The following is a 26921-nucleotide window of genomic DNA, read 5'->3' on the forward strand; positions in this document are numbered from 1 at the left end:
GGTCTTCTTTAGTCTGTTGTATGTTGGAGGCTATCCTAGTGTTATATAACCACAAAGCTCTTCTCATTATCTTTGCGGAGGCCCTAGTCCTAGAGCAACCATCTGCAACATACAGTGCAGGCTGACGAGATGTCTTTGTGACTAGATGGCCCTCTGCCAAAAAGTCTGAACTCTTCCTTGGAGTCCTCAGGGTGTTTATCTGTAAATTTTGAGAAAGTCTCCGAGCTACGAAACTCACACTTAGCTAACAGCACCTTCCAATTAGCTATTTGCATTTGGAGAGATGACTTAGAATAAATCTTTCTGCCCAAAGTACTCTTTCTTTTCAGTTCTCTTTCTTTGGGGCTGATTTGAACCTCTCTTGCATTGACCTCTCATTGGCAGCCATGACTACCAGGAAATTTGGAGCCAGATGAGAGTAAAAGAAACTTGAATCCCTGGGCAAACACACTGTCGCATCTGTCACTGCATTTGGCTATGGGAGACAACAAAGCAGTGTATTCCATAATGCTTTCGCTGGCTCTAAAAGTGCCTCATTAACCGGGAGGGCTACCATTCCTGAGATTGCATCTTGAAAAATGTCCAACAGCTTGTGGCTATTCTCCTGTAAATAACGTGCTGAATACTGAACGCAGAGGCCATTCTTCTAAGCACATCCTGACTGTATTTAAAATCCTCTGGGACTGGCAAGAGTGAGTCTGGGACCACTGACTCCTCTGTGGAGGGAGAGAATAAATTGACCAGAGCGGAAGTAGCCTCCTGAAACAGAGCTGGTCCCCCAACATGGCTCATCTTGTTGGGCTGGTTGTTCAGTAGGGAGAGCTTCTATTTGCTCTTCCAGTACATGAGGCCCTGATGTGGACCTTCTCCTGAAACAGGGTGGAGATCAAGTGGAGGATGTAGGAGTCATCCAAGGTTTCCACATTGTTACAACCTGGACGAGGGCAGTCTGACCTAGTGGTCGGAGGGGGAATAAGGAGGCATGCAGGGTCAGGTTACCAGGAGATCAGGTTCAGGCAGTAGGAGCAGCTAGTGCAAGGAAAGCAGTCCTAAGCAGGAGAAACTCAGTTGCACAGACAGCTTCCTGTTCCTGTGTTTGGTTTAAACACAAGACTGACCTCTTTCTCCTTGGTGAGGAGTTCAAGTCCAAGAGCCTGTCTGAAGTCTTCACCACAATAGTAGCTGACTGTGTGCAGAGCGATCCCACACAGGTGCAAAGGTAGGCCTCATGGCTTGTTCCAGGAGATGCTGCCTAAGGTGCAAATCCCTAGAAATTTCTTGAAGGAGTGACAAATGCTACACCTCTCCATATGTTCTTCATGAAGACACAGCACACAATGTGTGTGAGGGTCATTATTAGGAACAGATGCCCCACACAAAGGGCAGTGCTTGAAACCCAGGGAGCGCTGCATGCTCCTGGTGCTCAGCACCACCATCAAGCTACACTAGAAATAAAAATCATACAGAAAACCTATCTAATGGGTGCTAACTATTAATAACTAACTAATGGGTGCTAACTAATAATAAATAACTATTTCCAGATTTAACAAAGTTAAGAGCTAACTACGTAGCCAAAAAAAAAGAGAAACACACAGGGAGTTCTGACTAAGGTCAAGTGGTAAGAAAGGACTGGGGGGTGGTCAGGGTGGCATCAGCCTTATATAGCCTTGGAGGAACCACGAGGACGCTCAGGGCATGTGCATCGCCCTGATGAGTACTACTGAAGTGCACTGGTCATACTCACACCTGAGTGGAATTAGGTCTGCATCCATTCAAAGAAAAACAAGTGTAGACTTAAAACTTACAAAGGATCTACAGATATCCTGACACCAGATACAAGGGGAATATTTCTCTCAGCACTATCATGATAAACTGTGTTTGCTTGAGTGCAAGTCAGCATAATTTTGTTCAAGGATTTTGTGTTTAAAAGAAAAAACAAGATCAAAAGCACAATAATCAGCACTGCCATATGTTTTCTGCTCCCACAAAAGTGGGGCCAGGACTTCACTGTCCAAGATTTCAGAGTTCTGGTGGCTACCAACAATACAAAACAACATTTATTACAGTTCCACCTAGAAGCAGGAGGAAAAGTTGTGTTGATTCCATCTCCTTGAGTAAAAACAGCTTGCCATCCCTCAGGTGATCACACAAGCAGTCTCTCCATCACACAGGGAAGGTTTATGTACTGTTGTGCCAACCTGAACAAGGTGAGCACAAAGCAAGGCGTGAGTAGAAGGGCAGTTATCTGTCTGAAGGGAAGTTGCTTGAATCATTTTCACCTCCTCAATTCTTTCCTGAGATAAATTGACTTTCAATCTCTCAGCTGGAAGCTGCCTGAGAGCTTTCCCTGCTGCAGGTGCGTCATGCAGGTGTACACACATGCAGATGAAGGTGCAATGCTTGCAAAATGGCTGGCAGCTAGCAGCAGCTCAGGCTGGCTTGGCTGTTGCTTTCTGGGGTCTCCAGTGAGTTTCCTTCTAGTTCTGTAATGAGGAAAGCAAAAGGTTATAGAATTATTCCATGTAGGATCAGCTTCCTGTAATAAGATGACAGAGACTTGTGCAACCATATATAAGAACCAAGATAAATAGACAATGAAGTCAGTGCCGTTGCGCTGGTATAAGTGAGGCAGAATTTGGCCCTCAAGAAACTCCCCCATTCCCTCGAACTTGTAAGTGATTGAAGCAGAGAGAGAGAGAGAGTGAAGCTAAACGTACTGATGAGGTTTCCTGCCCCGATCTGGGCCATGCGACCATTGCTCTTCTCCAGCTCCTTCAGCATGGATTGTTCAAAGGCCAAGGCAGCAACTCGGGAAAAAAACTCCTTTACATTTTCCCCTGGGAAACAGGAGGGAAACACCAGCATGCATGATCAAATATACAAACACAAACCACTGCTCAAACTGGAGAGAAAAGTGATAGTGTGCCACCGTAAAAGTGCCTCCCATACAGTGACAGTACACCCTGCAGTCCCACCACCCCATAGCGACATTTCTTATTTCTCTCTTTCAACCACACATACAAATATATTTTTCAGGAGCAGCAGAAGGAAGTTGCAGTGCAGTATAATTTCCTATGCGCCCAATTTACACATTCACACACACACAAGCACCTGTGCACCATCATCTATGAATAAACCCAGACAATACACACAAATACTATGCACATTTCTGCAAACATGACTGTACAAATGCTCATACATACAGTTATTTAGAGCCATTTAGAAACATACATCCTCAATCACATATATAGCCTAGTGTGCACATGACCCAATAAACTGAGGTGAACAGTCAGGGGAAGGAACTTGATACTCTCTTTCCTAGCATATGGCACTGGCGACAGACAGTCAGTCTCCAGTGCAGCGACTGACCTGTTTTTGCTGAAACAGACCAGTATTCAGCTTGCATCTCATTGGCAAAGCGGATGGCATCCAGTTCTGTCCGCTCACATGCAGCGCCTGACTGAATAAAACAGCAGAGAATCACTTTGTAGCGTAAAGCAGGCACAATACTCCTAGCCTAGAATGTATCTGGGGTAACACAGAGATGATACCAGTCCCAACATTGAGAGACTTCCAGCTTTCACAGTGGTTTGTCCTTTTTCCTGGTCTTGCCTTGGAGCTTGTACACCAGGATGTCCCATATATCAAGACAGAACTGATGAAAGAAAACAGCTAGATAGATATTTGATGGGGAAAAAAATCACATAGGACTTCTTTTTAAATACCATTCTCCCTCTGTATTCCACAGCAGTAAAGCATCAGCTAGCAGGAATGGACATATCAACAATATGGTAGTCTAGAGAGCTATCAGAATGCTGCCTTCAGTTGCTTATTATTGTTATCACTATTATTATTTGTATTACCATAGCAGTGAGGAGCCCTGCTCATGGAACAGAACCCATTGTGTTAGATGCTGTACAAACATAGAACAAAAGAGATGGTCTCTAAACTTTTTGCACTATATAAATCAACACAAAAAATTACAGGAGCCACCAACACTAAAGCATTAATAATTGTGATGATCCTTCCTCCTTGCTCTTCCTCCTCCATCTGACTCATTTTGCTCTCCTGATTTCACTTCTCTTTCTAATCCTTTTGTTTTTGCTGTTTTCTGTTAACTTCACATCTTCCCCCCCTACTTTTTTGCTCTATTGCCAGTCTCTTTTTCCTCTTAATCTGCTTTTCTGTTATTGCCTTATTTTTCTTTCCCTTCTATTTATTTTTCATTTCTTGTATCTTTATTTTCATTTTAAAAGACTTTCCCTCCATTTATTTGCACTCTATGGTCAATGGGCTGCAGATAGAAATTGACTAGTATTGTGCAATCCTAAATCCCAGTTCTGCAAAATGCTTAATTTAAACATGTGTGTAATCCCAATAAATAATGAAACTACTCAAATGTTTAAAGATAAACATTTGCATAAGCAGCTGCAGGTTCAGGATACAAGTCAATTTCCCATTGCAGCTTGCTCCATGTATTAAGAGCTTCTCACTGCTGCAGCCACTGTTCACTGGCTGACAATTACCCAAAATGCATCTGGGAGAGTGAGAGATGATCAGCAAGAATGTCAAGAGTATTATTAGATGGTGAGTCTAATAGTCAGCCTGTTGTACCTGCTGACATCTTTCCAGTTTTAATCCAATATTCTCCCTCCACATAAGATGATACCTCCCAATGTTCCTCTGAGTCCCATTACAGCCTTCTCCAGGAGCAAAGCTAACGCCACTTTGTCTTAGCCCCACACACAGAGGTATTGTTTACAAAATATTTGATGAGAAGAGAGAATGCACCATGAAGCTGCTTCTGGCATCATTTGTATGTCTGTACTTCTGCTGTAGGCCCTCTGATTCCTCCAAGCTCAAAGAGATCACACGGGATTTTGAAGGGGATTTCCCACTACAAACATGGCAGCATTTGGGAATACATACCAAAGAAATGGAAAGGGCAACTGGTGGGTTAAGCTTAGAAGCAAGAACAATAAGCATGATGTCGTGGTGGGTGTCTGTTACAGACCACCAGACCAGGAGGATGAGGTAGATTAGGCTTTCTTTACTCAACTAGGGAAAGTTTCCAGTTCACATGGCCTGATTCTCATGGGAGACTTCAATCACCCTGACATCTGCTGGAAGAGCAATACAGCAGAGCACAAACAATCCAGGAAGTTTTTGGAGAGTGTCGCTGACAATTTCCTGGTGCAAGTGCTGGAGCAACCAACTAGGGGCCGTGCTTCTCTTGACCTGCTGCTCACAAACAGGGAAGATTTGGTAGGGGAAGTAGAAGTGGGTGGCAACTTAGGCAGCAGTGACCATGAGATGGTCGAGTTCAGGATCCTGACGAAAGGAAGAAAGGAGAACAGCAGGATACGGACCATGGACTTCAGAAAAGCAGACTTTGACTCCCTCAGGGAACTGATGGGCAGGATTCCCTGGGAGGCTAATATGAGGGGGAAAGGAACCCAAGAGAGCTGGCTGTATTTTAAAGAGACCTTATTGAGGGCACAAGAGCAAACCATCCCAATGTGCAGAAAGAATAGCAAATATGGTAGGCGTTCAGCTTGGCTTAACAAAGATGTCCTTGGCGAACTTAAACGCAAAAAAGAAGCTTACAAGAAGTGGAAGCTTGGTCAGATGACTAGAGAGGATTATATAAACACTGCTCGAACGTGCAGGAATGAAATCAGGAAGGCCAAAGCACAATTGGAGTTGCAGCTAGCAAGGGACGTGAAGGGGAACAAGAAGGGTTTCTACAGGCATGTTGCCAACAAGAGGAAGATTCGGGAAAGTGTGGGCCCCTTAGAGAATGAGGGAGGCGACCTAGTGACGGAGGATGTGGAGAAAGCTGAGATACTCAATGCCTTTTTTGCCTCTGTCTTCACAGACAAGATCAGCTCCCACACTGCTGTACTGGGTGGCACAGAATGGGAAGGAGGCGAACATCCCGCAGTGCTGAAGGAACGGGTTCAAGACTATTTAGAAGGATTGGACATTCACAAGTCCATGGGGCCGGATGCAATGCACCCAAGGGTGCTGAGGGAGTTGGCTGAGGTGATTTCAGAGCCATTGGCTATTATCTTTGAAAGCTCGTGGCAACAGGGGGAGGTCCCTGAGGACTGGAAAAAAGCAAATATAGTGCCCATCTTCAAAAAAGGGAGGAAAGAGGATCTAGGGAACTACAGACCGGTCAGCCTCACCTCAATCCCTGGAAAAATCATGGAGCAGGTCCTTAAGGAATCCATTTTAAGGCACTTGGAAGAGAGGAAGGTCATTAGGAACAGTCAATACAGATTCACCAAGGGAAAGTCATGCCTGACCAACCTGATTGCTTTCTATGATGAGGTGACTGGCTCTGTGGATGTAGGGAAGGCGGTGGATGTGATATACCTTGACTTTAGAAAAGCTTTTGATACTGTCTCTCACAGTATTCTTATCAGCAAGTTAAAGAAGTATGGGTTGGATGAATGGACTATAAAATGGATAGAGAACTGGCTAGAGCATAAGGCTCAATGAGTAGTGATCAATGGCTCCATGTTTATCTGGCAACCGGTCACAAGCGGAGTTCCCCAGGGGTCGGTCCCGGGGCCGGTTTTGTTCAACATCTTTATTAATGATCTGGAGGATGGGGTAGATTGCACCCTCAGCAAGTTTGCGGACGACACTAAGCTGGGGGGAGTGGTAGATACCCTGCAAGGTAGGAATAGGATACAGAGTGACCTAAACAAACTGGAGGATTGGGCCAAAAGAAATCTAATGAGGTTCAACAAAGAAAAATGCAGAGTCCTCCACTTAGGAAGGAAGAATCCCATGAACAGCTATAGACTGGGGACCGATGAGCTGGGCAGCAGCTCTGCAGAAAAGGACCTGGGGGTAACAGTGGATAAAAAGCTGGATATGAGTCAGCAGTGTGCCCTGGTTGTCAAGAAGGCTAATAGCATATTGGGCTGCATTAGGAGGGGCATTGCCAGCAGGTCACGGGAAGTGATTATTCCCCTCTATTCGGCATTGGTGAGGCCGCATTTAGAATATTGTGTCCAGTTTTGGGCCCCCCACTACAAAAAGGATGTGGACAAGTTGGAGAGAGTCCAGCAGAGGGCAACAAAAATGGTTAGGGGGCTGGAGCACAGGACTTATGAGGAGAGGCTGAGGGAACTGGGCTTGTTTAGTCTGCAAAAGAGAAGAGTGAGGGGGGATTTGATAGCAGCCTTTAACTACCTGAAAGGGGGTTCCACAGAGGATGGGGCTAGGCTGTTCTCGGTGGTGGCAGATGACAGAACAAGGAGCAACGGTCTCAAGTTGCAGGGCGGGAGGTCTAGGTTGGACATTAGGAAAAAGTTTTTTACTAGGAGGGTGGTGAAGCACTGGAATGGTTACCTAGGGAGGTGGTAGAATCTCCATCCTTAGAGGTTTTTAAGCTGAGGCTTGACAATGCCCTGGTTGGGATGATATAGTTGAGGTTAGTCCTGCTTTGAGCAGGGGGTTGGACTAGATGACCTCCTGAGGTCCCTTCCAACTCTAATATTCTATGATTCTATGACTGTAAGTTGCAGGCGGAATGAATACAGTTTATGAGGATGACCCACAGCCACTAGAGACACCCTCCAGCAATACCCAGAACCCACTTCTACTAATACTATTGCTACATAAAAGTCAAAGAAGAATGTTACCCACCTGTAACAGACAGAGAAGAATGAATCAGTATCTATCTCCTGAAAAGTGCAGATCCTTCAAAAGCCTTAGGACTGCTCTTGCCCTCCACCCAGAAAAAGTCCCACATTCCTCCAGACAGAATTCCTTCCTACTTCCAGTTCCATCTGAGCCCAGCACTGGCATTCCCAGAATCTGTTTAACTTTTTCTGCTGCGTACCATAACCCTGATACAACCCAGAAGATTTTAAGAGCTTCTCATGTTATAACCGACAGAAGCAAAGGCTTCTGGGGTGCATTAGCACTACGTCAGACAGCGAAAGAACTGATGGAAAATAAGTGGGCTAAGGTTCTCTAGGGATATGAGTAGCACTGCAGGCAGCAACTGAAAGGAAATATAGCTGAACAGTAGAAAAAAGGTGTTTAATTTTGGATCTGTAAGCGTTGATGTAGTGGTGGCTAGTAAAGAAGATAAACTCAAGTCTGAAGGGACCAATTGCTCCCTCTTCCCTTTGCAAATGACACTCTCAAAGAACCAGGGAGTGGGGACATATCTGAGCTTTTGAACCTGTTGTTTACATAGCAGTCTTTAGGGGTGCTACCATGGCACTGAATTGTCTTAGGTCTTAAACTTCGCTGTGTGTGACTTCAGGTGTGTTTGGTAAAACTGTGCCTCCAACAGAATAGGGAGTGATTTGGTGACCTCCACACTGTAGAAAATGTTCACTCTGTTCCATTCTGTGAAGCTCCCTACTCAAGGTCTACATGACCTCTATTTGCTTTGGTCGTGGTACAGTTTGTTTCTCAAGATCTTTGCAGCAGTTGCCACATGTTGTGAGGACTCAATACCTGGACTTAACTTCAAATGGAAACTAATTGGAGGGGGCCAGGGGAGACACATTTTATGAACTGCCTTGTCCTACTTACCACTAAATCTTTCTTTGTTCCAACAAGAAAGATGAAGCTGGACTCTGGCTCATTCTCCCTTAATGCATCCTCTAGCCACTGCCTGAAATACAGAGCAGGAGGGGTAACAGGTAAGATGTAATTAGAGAGGGAGAAAGAGGGTAAGGAGGAGTGAACAAAATGGAGGCATATGGGGAAAGAGACAAAGAAACCAACAACAAGAAGAATGAGAGAAGAGGAAGATGTCGATGCGTCATTTGCCTTTCCCAGTAGAGAATAAATGGCTTGGAAGCTATTCCAGCTCCTCTGGATACACACTTACCGTCCTGTGAAAGTAGTTCTTGATTCAGCCAACCCCACCCACTTTAGAATGCAAGTTCAACAGTGATCAGAGCCCCTAGAGGAATGCAAAAGTGCCACGCTATTCACCCACAGCAAGGGATGGGGCCCAAAGCAATGGTGACACTGCACAGAGACAAGGAATAAGATGCAAGAATAGGAAGAGAGAATGGGAAGCAGAGGTAGAATGAATAAGATGAATGATGAAACAGAGAAGAAAGAGAGAGAAGGAAAGTGAGAGAAACTTCCACAGGTGCAAGAATCTATTCAGTCACATAATGGAAGAGATTACTTTGAAGGCTGTGCTTGATTCTTATCTTGCACCAGCTTTACATCTGTGAAATGCTGCTTACTTCAGTGGCATTATCTTTGATTTACACCAATATAAGTGAAAAAATTAGGCCCACAGATTTCAACCTTCTTCTACTAAGCAGAGACACTATTTAATAAAATGATATTTGCACATACTGTAGAGACTGCAGTACTGAAGACTAATCTGTGCAAGCTATTCTCTCCAGCATCCCAGTCCCTCCCTTTTACAGCCCACATTTTGCTTTAAATATATGTACCAGAATCTTTTCTATCAGAATCATCACTACAGAGAGCACTGAAGTAAGAAAATACTGTTTGGTCAGTAGAAAGCCTATGAAATAAGTAACATTTGAAACACTAAATTATTTGAACACATTGGCTAAATCAACCCTTCATTTTTCTGGCTCAGTAAGATACCTGCACAGCAATTTCAGGCCTACTGAATCTTAATTCCCAGTTCAGTTTTATGCTGAAGACCTTTTACTAGAATATTGAAGACATTTCCAAGACTTACTTTGTGTGATCCAAAGTCTGGATATCAGCCAGATCAAACACTGTTATAATAACTGCAATAAAAACACACAGAAAAAATGATTAAATGAGACAGTGGAGTAGAAATTTTACTGGTTCAACTCAGCTCCTGAAGCATAGTGAGAGAACAATTAATTTGATCCTGACTGTGAAGTGCTTTCTGACTTACTCACCCTCTGCTCCTCTGTAGTAAGCAGATGCAATGCACTTGAACTTTTCCTGACCTGCTGTGTCCCATCTGTGCAAGAAGAAAAGAGACGTTTCAGGTCAATCAAACCCAGTGCAACCTAAGCAAACACACAAATGAAGCAACAGACTGGTACAAGTTGGAGAAGAATGTGATATCAGAGAAGTGTTACCATCTGGAATATGTTACCTATTAAGCACTCACTGACTGATATCCTGTAATGCACCATTATTTTAAGGAAGACATTTTAACCCTGTATTTGCTGTTCTCATAACAGACACACCACTATAGGCATTGGGGAAGTCATTTAGGCCCAGATCCACAAAGGGTCGTAGGTATTGCAATGAAGAGCATTGCAGCATCTAATTTTTAGGTGCACAGAAAAATCACAGTAACATTGTGAGCTACAAAATTGAGTTACCCCAGACTCCCTAGACTCTCTCTGACTCAGTGACTTTAAATATTTATCCACAGAGGAAAAGTCATTGAGTGAGAGAAAGAGATTCAGTAACCCAATGATAACCACTGAAGGAGGTGGGAGACCCAGGCTCCAACCCCCTGCTCCAATCACTCTAATTATTTATCTAAACTGGAACAGCTTCAGCAGGAGAGATCGAAGGAGCCCCAAAGCTCAGTGGCTAGAGCACTCTCCTGAGAGAGCACCCCCTGTTCAAAACCTTTCTCCCCCTCCAGGCACATGTATTAACCACTGAGCTAACAGTTCTCCTCCTCCAGCAACATTTTGAATGAGAACTGATATAATAGGTGGTCTCTGAGCAAGCCTAGCAGATTAGGCCCTGCACGTGACTTAGGCAGACAAACACCTAGCTTCCCCCAGTTTATAGATTGCTCTGGGGATTAGGCAGGAGATAGGCAACCAGACACTTAGAATGAGGTAACAGTGTGCATGTCCAGAGGCAGAAACTTAGGTACTGAGCGAGCTTTTACCCAGAAAACTTTGGTGCCAAGTGAGTTTAGGCATTTACAGGATTTGGCAGGAGTTTTGTGAATCACATTGGAGCCCAAACTGACATCTGCAAATGGGACTTAAGCACCTAAGTCTGCAATTTAGGTACCTATGTATCTTTGTGGATCTGGGCCTTAGTGCCTGATTCTACACCACTGGGAGCTTTGCCACTGACTTCAATGGATGCAGAAGCAAAGCCCTAATCTCATAAAACCAAATTCTGTGCTTGTTTACACCCATGTACTCCCACTGATGGCAATGGAGTGGCACAGATATAACCATGGATAGAATTTGCTGCTTTCGGCTTATATCCATTTTACCGGAAGATTGAGTAAAAAAAGAATTCAACTAAAAAACATCAGACACGGCACCTAAGGTGAGTGTGGGCTGCACAATTATAAAGCTTTCAAAGACAAAGAACCCAACAGATTGAGGTTTATACTAAAATCCTCAAATTCCTTAGTGCCCCAGGACAGCAGGTGTTCCTCAGACTGCACTATGTTGTGTGGCATATAAATCAAAGATTTTGATATCACTAAAAACCTGTAGCAATTCAATATCTTTTCAAACTGTACTCGTATAAGAAAGAAAATAGCAGGTACTACCATGTTCCAACTTACATCTGGAGATTATAGGGCACTCCAGCTATTTCAAACCGCTCAATTTCAAAATCTACTCCAATGGTTGCCTTGTAGTCTCGGTCAAAAGTATCTTTACAAAACCTGCAATGAAAAAAGTGGGAGGAGAAAGCTAATAGCATGATGTTGTACAAGAAGTGTTAAACAGGGAGGAGTTAAATAATCGTGGAGCTGAAGATTGATATTCAGTGGCACTGTATTTCAAAAATATTTACCAAATCAATGAGGAACAAATTGATAATGCAGAGGGTAGTTACTGTAAGTAAGAGTAAAATAAATGAAACATGAAAGAAAAACTATTGTGGGCATCTCCAAGGATATGTCTGCACTGCAGCTGGGAGCAAGCCTCCCAGTCCAGGTACACAGACTTGTGCTAGCAGACCTTGAGCTAGCATGCTAAGAACAGCAGTGTGGATGTTGTGGCTTCAGCAGAGTCTTAGGCTAGCTACCCGAGCTCAGACCCAAAGGGTTGGGTGGGCTGGAGAGCCTGTATTACCTCCTTAGCTGCAACGTCCATACTGCTATTTTTAGCATGCTATTGGAGCCCTGCTCACAGAGTGAGTCTGTCTACCCGTACTGGGATGCTTGCTTCCAGCTGTAGCATAGACATACTCTAAAAGACTGCCAAGACCAGAGAAAATCAGAATAAAGTATTTCTGGACTATCAAAGAGATTCAAATAATGGAATACTGTATTTATGAGGAATATCTGCAAAGTGGCAAATACAGATGAATATGTATGAAGTTAAGTAGAAAAAATATTATCCAAAAGGTTGAGACACCATCCAGAATCGACTTCTTACCATTATGGAGGAACTGATTGAAACTGTGAGGATAGTAGGGAAGCTATAGTGATAACAAGCTATTTAAATTCCATATCTTGACACTGTGATCACATCATGAAATATAGGACTGGCCTTAGGATTTTTGGGAAGAATCAGTTAAATTAATGCTTTGGGATCTTCATACTTAACTGACTCAATTTATACACAAAGATGTGAGAGGAATCATTGGGCTCCCCACAATCTCCTGCAGAAGTAGTAGACTGAACTGCTTGTACTGGGGTCAGTGAATAGGCAAGATCTTTTTAAAATGTTTTAAGGAACAATTCTCCAAATAAAACTGAGAATCTGAGGGCCATTCCAGCCACCATATGGGTGTTTGTGCATTCTGATTAATTTTGCAGTCTTTAGAATAGTCTCGCCAAAGGAAATGTTGAAACCCCCATATCTTGGATCATTTAAAACTAGACTGGTCAAAATACTTGAGAATATACTATAACAAATAATCCTGCACTGCCTAGAAGGGCTGATCAATGTGCTAACGGGGATTTCCCATGATGCTGTACTGAATTTCAGTGCCTCTCACTGTAGGTTTTCTGGTTTACCTTCAGTTTAATGCCCAAAAACCAGCTTGAGACAGACAACATGGGGTACTATGATCAGCAGAGGAGTGAATAAAAATACTTGTCAACATTTTTATTATTGATTTAGTAGAAAATTGAAAACCCTTACTACAACAAGGCAATCATCTTCAAAATATAGATGGTAAAGGAACGGAAAGTCCAACGTGCAGAGAAACTGCTATACATTTAAACAGCAAACCTAATCTGCTGAGACATACTGTACCTGTTGATGAGGCTGGTTTTCCCAACATAGAGGTCTCCTACCACAACCACTTTGGATATTTTCAGCCTGTAACAAAATATTTCAGTATTGTTCAATACTGTTAATATCAGTTTCAATATTCTTACTATATAATGACGACTTAGGCTCCATTCTGCAAGTTGTAATGCACAGGCAGAGTACTGTGCTTTTGCAGAACATGTGCAGCTACAAGAGTCTGCCCAAGCATAATCAACTGCAGTATCAGAACCTGAATTTGCAATTATCAAAGGGAAGGAAGCATCCTGAATTTGCAATTGCAAAAAGGTGTTGATACCATGAAAAGAGATAAATAGTACTTCTTACATTTTACAGTTTTTCTTAGATTGTAAATTCTTTGGGGCAGAGATTCTCACTTACTAAGAATGCTTGTACCGTATGTTTATATGTGAGTGTGCAGGTGTGAGCATTTGCACATAAGGACCTACAAGAATCCGTGCAATGTGAACATGTGGAAGTGTGCATACTTGATCCTGCTGCCACTAAAAATCAATAGCAAGATTCATTGACTTGAATGGCACAGGATCAGGTCCTATGGAACTGAAAAGCAACTATCTGATAATGGCTAATCTACTGAGAGATTTATCTCTGGAGAAAACACAGTGTTTAGTGCCAAAAGATTTCCTGACTATTTGGAATAGTATTAATCTGAGGCTGGCTTCAAATAATCCTCTTTGCTCTGGATCCTCCCACAGGAAGCAGCAGATGGGCTTTAAGTGACTCAAGCTGCACTCTTAAAATTGTAATTTAGGAGCTGCAGTCTTTTAGGAGCTGCAGATGGCTGGGTAAATATGACTGTATTTGATGAACTAATCTCTAAATAATAATTTAGTGTCTCCTGTATGTATGCTACAGTAATCTCTTAATGGATTTAATAGTTCTATACTTACTTTTAAAAATAGAAACAAATCTTTTATTTAATAATATATCACGGTATATCATGGCTCCATGGAATTCTGATTCCTGATCATTATCTGCTGATGATAAAATCAGCTAAATTAATGCAAAAGGAATCAAAAGAAGAATATAACTGTTTGGGTGTGTGACTTCCATTAACTCATAGTAGAACAAAATACTCTGGGGTTCAAACATTGATGGAACATGTACAGAGATCTAAAAAATGGTCCACCAGCCCTGAATTGCTCAGACTACCTTGTTGCATGCAAGAAGAAATATTCCACATAATTAAAAATAATAGGAAAGGAAGATAACAGCTGTTCATGACAAGCAGCACTCTTGTTTTGCATATACTGAGTCAAACCATCAGCTGTCTGCCAAGAGGCAGCATAAGAATGGTCCTATCTAGTGACCATTGAAAAGAGAGGGCTTTATTTTATTAAGGAGGCAAAACAGAAAGCCTTTTAGCCATTTATTATGGCCAGATTAAATTAAATGGGGAGTTGCTGTACTTCTTGTAAAAGCAATAATGTCTGGGTTACAGATAAGAATATTTCTGTTGTAAATAATGTTTTGTCAGCATGCTGAAGATTCAGAAAATGGTCCTGGTACTTGCAACAGATGTGCAACAAAGAAAAACTAGCAATAAAGGGCCATACTATCCTCTTATATCCTCAGTTTTTAAGCAAGACTCCCCAGTAAGGTGAATGAGGAGTTTTTTTGGGAAACAGAGGGAACTCCATTGGACAACTATTGTCAAACATGGCTGAGAATTCCAGTACAGACAGAGTAAGTAGCCTAAAATACATGAGGGTGAGGGTGAAGTGACACTACAACACTGAGGAAGTGGGTATAAATAAGAATATAAAATAATTTTTAAAATGTACAGGCCAGTTTATTACAGAGACTCACCCAACTGTCCCAGTGTTGCGTTGCCGACAGGCACTCCTGACCTGTGCATGGAAGTGGTCTTTGAACTGGAGACAGGCCTCTGGCGTGTACCACTGCAGATAATACAGAGCAGTCACTTGAATGTATTATGTGATAAAATCTAACATGTAAGGAGTCCAGCCAGCCAGGAAAAAAATTAACAAGGTGATGCCTTTGAAGCTCTCATCAAGGACAGGCAGGGGAGAAAGAGATTCCCTGGATTAACAGGCAGTGAGGCTACACAATATGTAGACTTGTCTACACATGAAAATTAATCTGGAATAAAACAGGGTGTGGCTTTAAAGTGGATTAATTAGATTAAGAGCATCCACATGTGAAGTTAATCAGCAATAATTAATCAGGAATAACAACCCAAGTAGACCAGCAGCTTCCACTTCAGACAATAAAAGCATCTTCTCCATCACTTATTTTATCACTTTTTTAATGTAAGCCTCCTTCACCATGTAAATCCCTAAACTCCACAGAACACAAGATATCTCTGTGGTTTTGGAGGTTTTTTTTGGTCTGGTGTTAAAGATTCAGGAACTTTAACATCCCCCATAAAAAGAAAAAATTCACAGCTGGGTCATGCAATCCATCACGTCATTCTTACTACACTGTCTTTTATACCTCAGTTTGTGCAGGGAGCTCTTTCTGTTATTACTGATTTCTAATAAAGGAGGTTTTGATTTCCTTCCCCACTCCCACAAATCTCCCTATATGTCCTTTCTATTTCTTAAACTCAGTGATAGTATCACAGTTATTGTACACTGCTCTGACTGTTGCATGATTTAGGCAGTTATCTTTCTATCCTGCAAGATTTTACAGGTGTGCAGGCTGAGGCTAACAACACCTCTTTCTTTAGAGTGTAAACATTTCAAATGGAACATTTTGGAAAATTATTTCTCCCTATACTTGCATAATTTATAAAATAATTGAACTGACTTTGATCAAATTAAAAGCAATATATTTGGGCTGAGATCAAGCATAAACTATTTCATCCCAAAATGAATATGTTTAAAGAACTTTTGAGCAATTGAAAAAAGAGCATTTTAAAGAAAACTCCATCAAATACTATTACCCTTCCTCCCCAATCTATTTTCCTCTTTTGCTTATTAAATACTAGCCATGTTTTTCATCTTGTACTCCCTAACTATGACAATTACCTGCGTTGGTTGAAAGAACAGGTGGGAATTACAGACAAAGCTTTTGTGTCAAGATGCACATCTGCTGTTGGTTGAGGGAAGGGATCAGGGCTGGTAATTGAGATACCAGTCTTGGAAGGGAAAAGGAAAATGATATTGGTCCCTCTGAAATGCTGAGAAATTATTAAAATTTCTGCATTTTAAAAGCAAAAATAATTGTATGTAAGTGAAAATAAAACCTTCTGAATGGGGTGGAAAAGGCTCTACTTAGCCTACCAGGTGCCAAGCTGTGTGGGTACAAGGAGAAGGAGTTGCTTACCTTGGGGAAATGGCAGATTATTCTGTCCCTATCCACTGGGGGAACCAAATGCATTAGGCTGGACTTCATCCTCCTAATCCAGTCTGTCCCTGTTACAAAAGAAACACGTAAAAAAGTGACAGACAGTGATCATGAATCATCTCAGCAGACCACAAACATGAAAGAAAAAAGGAAATTGCCATTCCTTATGGACACTGCATTTTTGTTTTCCTTGGCTTTTACAAAACCAAGCTGTTGGCAGCCCATTGCTTGTAGATCTTTAATTTCACTTTGGAATAAATGCCCCATTTCTTATCTAAAAGGAACTCTTTCATTATGGTGCTGTAGCAGCAATGAGTGGCTTTGTGAGGTTACAATACAGACAAGTCTCACCTCAGTAAAATGGAAGAGACTCCTTCACTCAGGGATTAATTTTATGGACAGTGTTTATAGTTTCTCCATCTGGTAAATAATTTTGTAACATGAGTTTCAATACATTTAAAAATCTTTCTCATCATTATTTGAAATCTCCCTCATACTCCTGCATGTTGCATTATAAATCCTACATGACATCTCATTTAATCTAATTGGTTGGAGGCGGGAAGATGATGAAGTTGCCACTTTTCCTGACACTGAACAAGACTATTATCCAAAAGCAGCTCTGATAGAATGAAGTCAATACACAACGTGACTTGGAAGAAAGGTGATCACTGACGTTCATATGAATCATGCATATATTAAGAAATCACTATTCTGTGAAAGGAGCCACCTACAGACTTACTCCAAACACACCAATGCACAATGCAGTTTTGGGGGCTAAGGGGAAGAGTCTTTTATGAGGGTAACAATCTGCTACCAGCATTTCCAATAAAGACATTTCCAATAAGAGAACTGATCATGTAGCAAAATATAAAGGACTCACCGTGCAGCGGCTGATGCAGCAGATTTTCAGCTACACAAGCAGCTCCGCCCGCTACTGCGTGACCATAGCAACTGGTTTGAAACATTCCAACCCCCAACCACATTCAAAAGGTGGAGCTGAAATACAGGATAACTAACTACATAGGGATACCAGAGATCTCTCTAACACAGTGCTGTTTTAAAGGGCTGAACTGGTTATTTATGGATGTGGGTAGTCAGATGCTGTTTGTTAGAAAACACAATGGGCCCTGATTCTGCACTGAAGAAATAGTACCACTGAATTCAACAGGTGTTGGGCCTGGGAAAGGATTTGCAGGATTAGCCCTTAGATAAGGGCCTGGAGGACTGGGAAACTGGTAATAAAGTAATATTAAATATACTAATGATGAAACCCCTGAGAGAATGTAACGAAACCCAAGAGGAATGTTCAGAATTTCAGCTAAATGGACTTCAGCCTAACGTCAGAATCAGGGTGCACAGTTCATCTGCAAACTGTTTTAAAGAGTCCTTTTTATACAAAGAATTGTTTGTTCTATCAAGCCTTTAGTGATCTCTCCTCCTAATATGCTGGGAACAACAGACAAGAATTAAGGAATCAAATGCAGATCTGCATAGTAGGAGCACTCCCCTATCTTTTTATTAGCACACAATACATACCATCCTTCCCTGTATTCCAGGCTTTTGAATTAATTTAAAACTTGTACGATGAAGTTTGCTATCTGTTTCAATGATATTTTTAAATTGTGAATTAAAAGAAATCTCTCACATTCTATTTGTCAGTCCTGGAGTCCAGCCTGACAGTCCTGGAGCAAACCGGGCACTCATAATGTATAAGAATCCTGACCTCTCAGGATATGTCTACACTGCAATTAGACACCCTAGGCTGGCCTGTGCCCACTGACTTGGGCTTGCGGGGTACGGGCTAAGCTCTGGTCTACAGTTACCTGGAGATTCAGCGGCAGTCGATGGGAGTTAAGCAAACTACGCAGAGTAGCTTGCGTAACTCACGTTGACTGCTCTGCTTTCCTTCTGCGCGCTGTCTACACTGTGCTGTGCCAACAGGAACAGCGTTCCCATCAACACAGCACTACACTACTTGAGGGGGTGGTTTACCAGCATCAATCTCCTGATCGATTGACTGGCTTTACACTGACTGCTCAATCGATCCAGAAAGATCGATCTGGCAGCAGCGAATTTGCTGCCCTCAGTATAGACATGGCCTAAGGAGCTGTTTAATTAAAGTATAGACATTGGCTGCTCTGGGACCCTCCCACCATGCAGGGTCCTAAAAGCCCACTACCCCCCCTAGACTTCAGAGCCTGAGCTCCAGCCTAAACTGCAACTTCAAAGTGCTACACAGCTATTTTTAAAGCACTAGCCTGATCCCCGCTAGTCCAAGTCTATGGAGCCAGACTGAGAAGCTAACTGTCATGGGCTGGGTAGACATACCCTTATGGTCCTACAGCAGACTTCGAGTGTTGAGGGGCAATCCCGCTTGGATCAATATCTTGCAAAGACCCATGAATGTACCATGAAAAATTAAGAAACTACAACGATTTTTTGGACTATACTCAGTGAATATCACACAGCTGAATTTCCTAATCTACTACCTAGAACTAGTGCTTTATTCTCTATTGTGTACAGTTACTTTTAAATAATTGTAGTTATTCGTGTGAACACAAGCATACTACAAAAACAAACAAGAGCACAGGCTTTGCTGTCAGTTCTACTCAGGTGAATAATCCTAGGAAAGTCAATGAGCCTACCTGTGTGTCCACAAAGTGAAAAGATCAATTTACCAAGGGTCGTAGTGGATTCTCCATCACTGGCAATTTTTAAATCAAGATTAATTGTTTTTCTAAAAGATCTGCTCTAGGAATTATTTGGGGGAAGTTCTGTGACCTGTGTTATACAAGAGATCAGACTACATGAAAATAATGGTCCCTTCTAGCATTGGAATCTACAAAGGATTTGGACCTTTACATATAGACCCCTTTGTGGTCAGTGAGGATGGATTTTAGCTAGTTTTCATATTTTAAACTAATAATTTAAAATCAAAACAAAAATCTTAATGCCTGGGTGACAGTCTCACCATGTGAGTTGCTTCCTTCACCTTCCTCTATTCTGTTCTAAAACGTCCAACACATGTAAACAATTGCCCTGTGTACACAGGCTGAGTCACTGCTTGTCTCCTAGAGCCCTTTCACAAAAAGAGCTATAAAAATCAATACCACTCTCAATGAATCCAAAGTGCACTAGGGACCAAGGTAACCAATTTAAATAAACAGATTGTCTGCATTAGGACTTAGTATATTTACATTTCTCATGCTTCAGTCCTACTCCCCCAACAAGTAAATTGAAAAAACTATCTGTAAAATGAGGGAGAGCAGACAATGGTTTAAGAAATACAAAGCCACCCAAAATCACTGCGGGAAGTAAGAAAACTAAAGCTGGCTATGACCAGAGGTCTGTACTAAGGCCCAGATCATCCCCTCTGCCTACAGGATTGGAGGGGGCCTGGTCGTAGTGGAAGAGAAGGGACATGCTGCCTTCATGGCATCATCCCCCTTTCCACCGGCACTACAGAAACACTTTATCAGTATTCTATGTAAAATAAGCTTTCTGGATGGAGAGGGGGTTAGGGGCTGGTAGGCCATCCATTCCCCATTTCTGTTTCCACCATCCTTCAGAAAATGAGAATAAATTAATGGTGTCTCTACCACTTCTGAAGGAGTGTTCAAAACTAATGGCCTCTGGGGGAACCCAGGTCTGTATGGCTCCTGCCAAAGGACCAAGAAGGTAGGAGAGAAGGCAGACTGGAGGCACAGGTTCTTTGTAGGGATGGCCTGGTTTCCTGTGGATATTGGGAGGAGTGCAGGTTATTCAGAATACTCCCTTCCCATTCTGCAAAGAGAAAAGCCCACATCCCAATGGAAGTAGGAGGAAATTCCACAAGTGCACACTCAATGAGTTTCTAACCCACAACATGGGACTAACCTGTTTATTGGACAATTTGTTCCTAAATTCTGAGATTAAGAAAATAAGTATGTTTTCTTGAAAATCATTTTAACAGTAATAAGTTTGCCACTGCGGATTTCGATGATAGATAAGCCAGCATCTGTTTCTTTGCCTGATGTTTGTCCTACTGATCTGAGTAACCCACACATTTGTCTTTGTAAAATCCTGTTTAAGAACTTTGATTATTATAGTGATTGCACAAACATAATGAAAATTAGCTCATGGACATGAATATTAACTGCTTTGTGAGGAGTGGGGAAGTAACCTTTTTGTAACACAAGCTGCACACACAGCTGATTTTCCCTGACGCCAGAACGTCACAGTTGCCTGAGTGAGAATCCAGAGCTCACGGAGAGTCAGGTAATCAGCACTGCAGTGACAAATGCTTCCTGCCTACCAAGCTATTAAATTTTAAACCTCCACATAATGCTATGCCATATACATTAACAGGATGGTACTGAAAAACAGAGGCAAGTCCTGAGGCCACTTATGTGGATGTGCAAAGGTCTACCAAGTGGAAACAATGTATAGTGGAAATAATCCTCATATAATCTAGATGTCACATCTATGGTGGATCTCTGGAGAGGAATGTGGAGGAAGAAATGTGGGCATAGCCCAGAAAATGATGGTATGACTAGAAGATCTATGCATAAGGTAAAGCCATATGGCCAAAACCCTGCATAGGTGGAGAGCAGTGGCAATGTATGTCTAATGGAAAGCATACTTTTATATTTACTTCCACTAATTTAATTTTTTTTTGTTTTTATATCATCAATATTATTCTAGAGAGATTAACGAGCCTTCCCACATAATTGTGCCCTTTACAGTCTCTATTTTATAGGCTCCAACTTTCAGCTATTTAAAAATAATAGCTGGATTTTTTTTCAAGCATTTGGCTCCACCAAAGTTTTTTCTGAGTTGTGTGTTTTATATCTGTGACATACAATAAAAAGTGTTATGAGATATGGTGACTCTACATCAAGGACAAACCAGTGCATCAAAATAATGATTACTGCACATCTTAGGTTTGTCCAGCATTACACTGTGTGGTTTTCATAAGGTCCTGAGGCCACTAATACAGCTATTTCATACCTTCAGGGATTGAAAGACCTCTAAAGGCATACGTTTGATGTGAAATACTAGGGCTTTTCTCTCTCTTTTTTAATATGCTTCAAATTTTCTTCTCTCTTAAAAGGCTGCATGCTGACAAACCATTTCACTAATTGTTTTAGGTGCAAAAGCTTTAACACAAATAAATTAAACAAATACTTTTAAACTAAAAGACAAATGACTATTCTACCCAACTGAAGTCAATAACAAAATTATCATTAATTTAAATGGGAGAAGAAGCAGGTCGTAAATCTTTCTTATTATTCACAAGAGTTGTCCTGTTGATTTCAATGGAACTACCTGTCTGAGGAAGGCAAATGCAGGACTGTGCTGGTCCCCATGCGGCATGGGGATTTAGCATAATGTAAACACTGTTTGTTAAATGAAATAATCTCACAAGTTCTTCTGTTATGCATATTGAGCCACAACAATAACCACTTTTCCTTCTTCACATACAGAGGGATTATGGATTAGGATTCAGGAGTGCCTATTGCCCAGTCCTATTCTTAAATTACGAGACTATGCCTCTCTCTTCGTCAACATTAGTATAATTTTAAATATTTTGTTTTTTGCAGAACAGCTGAAATAAGAGACTGCAAATAGGGCCATTAAAAATTGTTACCTCATTATAAATCAAGGTTTTTTATATTTTGGTCTAACATTCTGGCATACTGTTCACAAAATAGTAACAATATTCTGCACTTATATATCATCTTTCATTTATAAAGTTGATTATTATTATCATAATTTGGCAGACAAGGAAATAGAATAAAAGAGAAGGTAATTGATTTGGCCAAAGTCATGCAATAAGAGAGTGGCAGAGTCAGAAATATAACCAACAGTTTGTACAGTCCTCTAAGCCTGCAGGAGACACATGGATAATAGTGGGATAGTTGTAATGCATATATGGTCAGAAAATGGGAATTTACATACCATACAGCTATTGAGAAAGAATCTTACAGTAATTATGGAAACCTGAATTCCTCAGCTAGAGTGCAGAAAGAGACATAATAGAGATATAAATGTACAGTTAGAGGTCAGTCACTGTGCAATAACTTTGCATTCTGACTATCTGAAATCATTCAAGTTAAATATAATTAGCTACAAATAATAGATACAGGTAAAAATACACTTCCTTTTTATCAGCCTAAAGACAATTATTTTGTACTGACCTCCCCAAACCTCCTTCTTCTCTCACCCCTCCATCCTTGGGCCTGATTCTTGAATCTTTATACATTTCACTCAGGGCACCCTGGTACTGGTTTTTCTCCACTGATGACTAAATTGTACCCTCATATACATTGAAATACTGTGTAGATCTGCCTGAGATAAATATAATTCAAGCTAATGGCCTCAGTTACACCCCATCCGGCCTCAGTGATGTCAGTGTGTTGACATGGCAGGGAGTGTAACTGTCGGCAGGATCTGGCCCAGGGACTATGGACAGGTTATGTAAAGGGAGTGAGCAGCAGGCAAACAGTCCAGGCACGGGCCTCTCCATGGCTCTCATTTGAAGAAGGCAGATTTCAAACAATGATGACAGAGGGTTTAAATGAGCCAGGGCAACAGTAAACTGGGGGCTCCCCAAGCTCCCAGAGGGAGATTGGTAACGTGCCCTGCCCTCCCCTCAAGCTGCAGCCCCAACGGGGCAGGCTGGGCGGGGTCTCCTCTTTCCCCCGCGGGAGAGCTATAAACACTCCTCAACGGGGCTAGCACCCCCCGGAGAAAACGATTGCCAGTCAGGCCCCACTGTCTAGTCCTAAAGAGGGGGCTCACCCCTCCCAAGAGTGTCTCTCTTCTTGTCCCTCCAGCAAAGACCTCGCCTTCCCTGACCGACGGTTCAATCCCTGCTCTCTCCAGACCTGAGGGCCCTTCCCAACGAACGCTTACAAAGGCCCAGCCCTCAGCTTCCTATTCATCAACTACGTCATTGGCGCCGGTCTGTTTAGCAGCAACCGGAGAATGCGTTAGCTACGCGGTTTGCGCACGCCGGTAGCCTTCATTGGCAGGCCCCGCACGCCCGCAGTTACCTATTCACAGAACCCGGCGCACACAAAGAGCGTCTCTGCTGCTTGGCAACCAGCGCCGGCCAGTATCCTAGCGACTGCGAGCGGGGCCGGAGGGGGACACGGGGCGCCGAAGAGCGGGGCCCGGCCAGGGGCGGGGGGTGTCTTGTCCACTCGGGTTTGGATTTGACCGGAGCTTTTTTAAAAGCGAGACAATCTCACGAGTTGTCAACGTTCAGCCCGAACAAACGGCGTCGGGGCTCACACTCAAAACGACCCAGTCCCCGTAGCTCGGTCCGAGAAGCCGTTTTTAACCGTTTCGGGGTGGGAGGAGGCGGGAAGAAGCCCCCTGCCTCCCGCAGCTACCCCCGTGAGACCTGTCCCCGTGAGGAACTTTGTCTTTACAGCAGTCATAACCGAACCACCCAGCCGAGACAGAGCAGCAGAGCTCGACAGAGACCGAACTAAACGGGGTCCCCGCCTCCCCCATCCCGCTCTGTCCTACGCTCCTCACAGCGGGACTCCGTCACAAAGCAGCTCTGCTTGGGGCTGGGGAGTTCCTGCTTCCTCGTGAACTTTAGCCCCCCCCTTCCCCGGGTGTGATTTTGGGGTGCCTTTAGAACATCCATCCCATAGCACCTAGGGATGGCACACGCGCGTATCTCAGCCAAACTGCCCCCCGACATTGACCCCACTAAAGCCCCCATTGCTTTTGGAGAGAGGGCCCTTCCTAAGCTCAAGGAGGAGTTACAGTCCCCTGAGCTGCTGACCCGGCAGCGGGCATTGATGGCCCTATGTGACCTGGTGCATGACCCAGAGAATGTCTACCAAGCAATAAAACTAGGTAAGTGATCGCTCATGCCACAGATTTTCAGAAGACCTATCACTATACCTACCAAGGGGAAAATGGTTTTGTTTGTTTCTTTATGATGTACAAGAGTCCTGTAAAGGTTGCCTTAGAAATACAAGGAAAGTCATGCCCCACATTTCCCGGTTTAGCAAATGTTTTTTAAAAGTTGTAATTAGTCCAAATGAAAATCACTTTCCCTATCAATTAATTATACTTTATTTGCACGGGGTCTTTGCTATCCTAATCTTACAAGTTCTCCTGTAGTGAATGAGCTTCCAGGAGAAACAAAGTAACAGAGACCTGACCTTCTAATAATGTAAACAGTAACCACAAAAAACATTGGCTTTGGGGAGAAAAATCTTTCAGGAAAGCATAAAGCAAGCTCAATATTTTTTTCTTTTTAGGTCATCTTTTAACTTTCTTCCTACAATATGTGTGATGGTGGGACTTTTGTTCTCTGAGACCCTGAGCTTCCAAGCTGTTCTGTGCAGTTGTTGGACACTTAAGCCCATATGAAGACCTACTGACTTCACTGGGGCTTTGCACAGACAAGGGTCCACTCACATGGATCAGATAGTGCTGGCATTTACATCCATGTGGAGTCCCACTGACCTGATTGACATTCAGCACAGGTGTGATGGTCCAAATCATGAGTTACCATTGTAGGATCAGTGTCTGTGCTCTGATGAACCTTTAAATAATATGGAATAAAATAATTAAATATTTAAGTCAGGCTTACAAAATGGTTAGCAAAATCTACTTGGTCATCTTTTATCATTCATCCCTTGTGCAGTGGGTTGTGAGGTGAATTGAGTAGAGCTGGATCCTGCTGGACAGCCCAGACAGCCTTCTTTCAGGCAGCAATGCTTCTGGGGAGCATGTTGGGGATTGTATTGGCAGGGTGTAAATTAAGAGGTAAAATCAGTGACATTCAATGGAAGTATGATGTTAAAGACAGTCTCGCTGAATATTATAACACCATCATCTACACTGTATCTTAACATCTATATTTTCCCAAGATTTGGATCAATATTTTCCCCTGGTATGGCTAGATTAAATGAGCTTCTCCTGCAAATGGTCATTAAAACACAGCAACCACTCAACTCTGGCACAGCTCCACTGAACTCAGTCTACTATGCATTTTTGGCACTCTGGTTGCTGCATACCTAGAGCTAGTTTAATTTAAGCTAAAGAAGGAATTTGCCTCATCTTTGCCACCATTTTAATCTCTATTCCCCATCACTATTCTTGAAATCCTTCCTCTTCTGGTATTTCCTCTAGCCATGAATACTGGTGATCCCCTTTGGAACATGTCAAGTTATTTTTTGAGTGAGGGACAATTATATTGCCTGATGCTGGTTTTCTGCCTTTTAAAATTGTTTGCATGTTTTATAATAATAGTAGTGTGAATTTTTACTTTTAAAAGATAAAGGCTTACTCAGTTCACAGATTATGTTGAAACACAAGTTTTTGTTGTAATGTGATGTGTCAGAGACTAGCAATTTATGTATATTTCTTTTGCAGTCTGATCTTGCAAACTCTTTCTCACAAGCTGAATACCATAGACTTAAGTTTGAGAACTGCTTTAATGACACTACTTACAAGCTTAGATTTAAGCAAGTGTATAAGTATTTGCAGGATTAGGTTCTTAGCTAGTGCAGAACACAGCAGCCTGTTTGCTTATGGACTGATCCAGTGCCCACTGAAGTTAATAAAAGTCTTTCCATTGTCTTCATTGGGTTTTGAATCATGCCATTAGCATTGCTAGCTGTGTTAAGCATATTATAGCTGTAACTCATACACTACAGTTGTGAAATTTCAACTTTGGGAGATTCGTGGTATGGCCTTTTTTGTGGTAAATCTTCAACTCTGGAAGTCACTTCCTTTCTTGATGCGTCAGAGCCAGAGTTTGACCTAATCATTGCTATTTTAAACTGACCCTGAAATAAAGAAATATTAAAAAATTAATCTGTTCTGTCTCTCAGGATTCCTGGATAACCTGAAATATTTGCTTCTAGATCAAGATAGTACTGTTCGACAAAAAACAACCGAAGTCCTTTATATAATGGCTACTCATAATGTTGGCAGGTAAATATATTTCCAGAGTTTACTGGATGATACTGGGGAGTGGAGATAGTAGATGAAGTTTCCGTGAAGAATATTCAGCAGCACAGTTTCCAAGTTTCAGCAAGATTGCTGGAGTGTATTAAGATTTAGAACAGAATGTCAGTGAAATTATTACACATTGCTAGGCTTTATGAGTTTTGCTATGCTTAGTTAAATCTCCCATAAACGCAGCTCTCTGTTTGTAGGGATGGCTTTATAAAAAATGGAGTCATTCCTGCCCTGTCCCAGCTCTTGAATGATCCAGTGGATATCTGTCGGTGGAACATGCATCGGGCGTTTGAAATGATGGCAGAATTGCCTACGGGTAGGTTTTTTTTTTAATTCAAAGTATTTATTTCAGAAGGATCCATAAGATGCTCTTAGTCTTTTCACGTCAATTTATTTAAGTATGCATTTCAAGTGATTAAATACTCAAGCAGGCCAAAGCAGATAGCT

General features: G+C 42.1%; 2 protein-coding genes across 3 annotated transcripts in view; one reads left to right on the forward strand and one right to left on the reverse strand.

The window, feature by feature from the left end:
- Nucleotides 1-822: 822 nt before the first annotated feature.
- On the reverse strand, nucleotides 823-23213 carry RAB36 (RAB36, member RAS oncogene family). 2 transcript variants are annotated; one of them, XM_067550020.1, is made up of 11 exons: nucleotides 22676-23213; nucleotides 16476-16564; nucleotides 14994-15085; nucleotides 13149-13214; nucleotides 11504-11605; nucleotides 9903-9967; nucleotides 9713-9764; nucleotides 8569-8650; nucleotides 3370-3460; nucleotides 2718-2837; nucleotides 823-2483 (listed from the first exon to the last, which is right to left on the reverse strand). In XM_067550020.1, exons 2-11 carry the CDS (start codon nucleotides 16542-16544, stop codon nucleotides 2419-2421), a joined length of 804 nt encoding a protein of 267 aa, XP_067406121.1. In that variant the 5' UTR covers nucleotides 16545-16564; nucleotides 22676-23213; the 3' UTR covers nucleotides 823-2418. The 2 variants fall into 2 exon arrangements, with proteins under 2 accessions (XP_067406121.1, XP_067406122.1); XM_067550021.1 differs by lacking the exon at nucleotides 22676-23213 and adding an exon at nucleotides 17377-17382.
- A 941-nt stretch (nucleotides 23214-24154) lies between these two features.
- Nucleotides 24155-26921, forward strand: part of RSPH14 (radial spoke head 14 homolog) — a 148604-nt gene continuing 145837 nt past the window's right edge. Inside the window, exons 1-3 of the mRNA XM_067550027.1 lie at nucleotides 24155-24353; nucleotides 26345-26447; nucleotides 26672-26790. Of these exons, the coding sequence (XP_067406128.1) occupies nucleotides 24155-24353; nucleotides 26345-26447; nucleotides 26672-26790 (421 nt within the window). The remainder of the gene's footprint in view (nucleotides 24354-26344; nucleotides 26448-26671; nucleotides 26791-26921) is intronic.

Source organism: Emydura macquarii, unplaced genomic scaffold (genome assembly GCF_026122565.2).
Source record: "Emydura macquarii macquarii isolate MOO-44397 ecotype Brisbane River unplaced genomic scaffold, CSIRO-AGI_Emac_v2 contig_1254, whole genome shotgun sequence".
NCBI classification, from domain to species: Eukaryota; Metazoa; Chordata; order Testudines; family Chelidae; genus Emydura; species Emydura macquarii.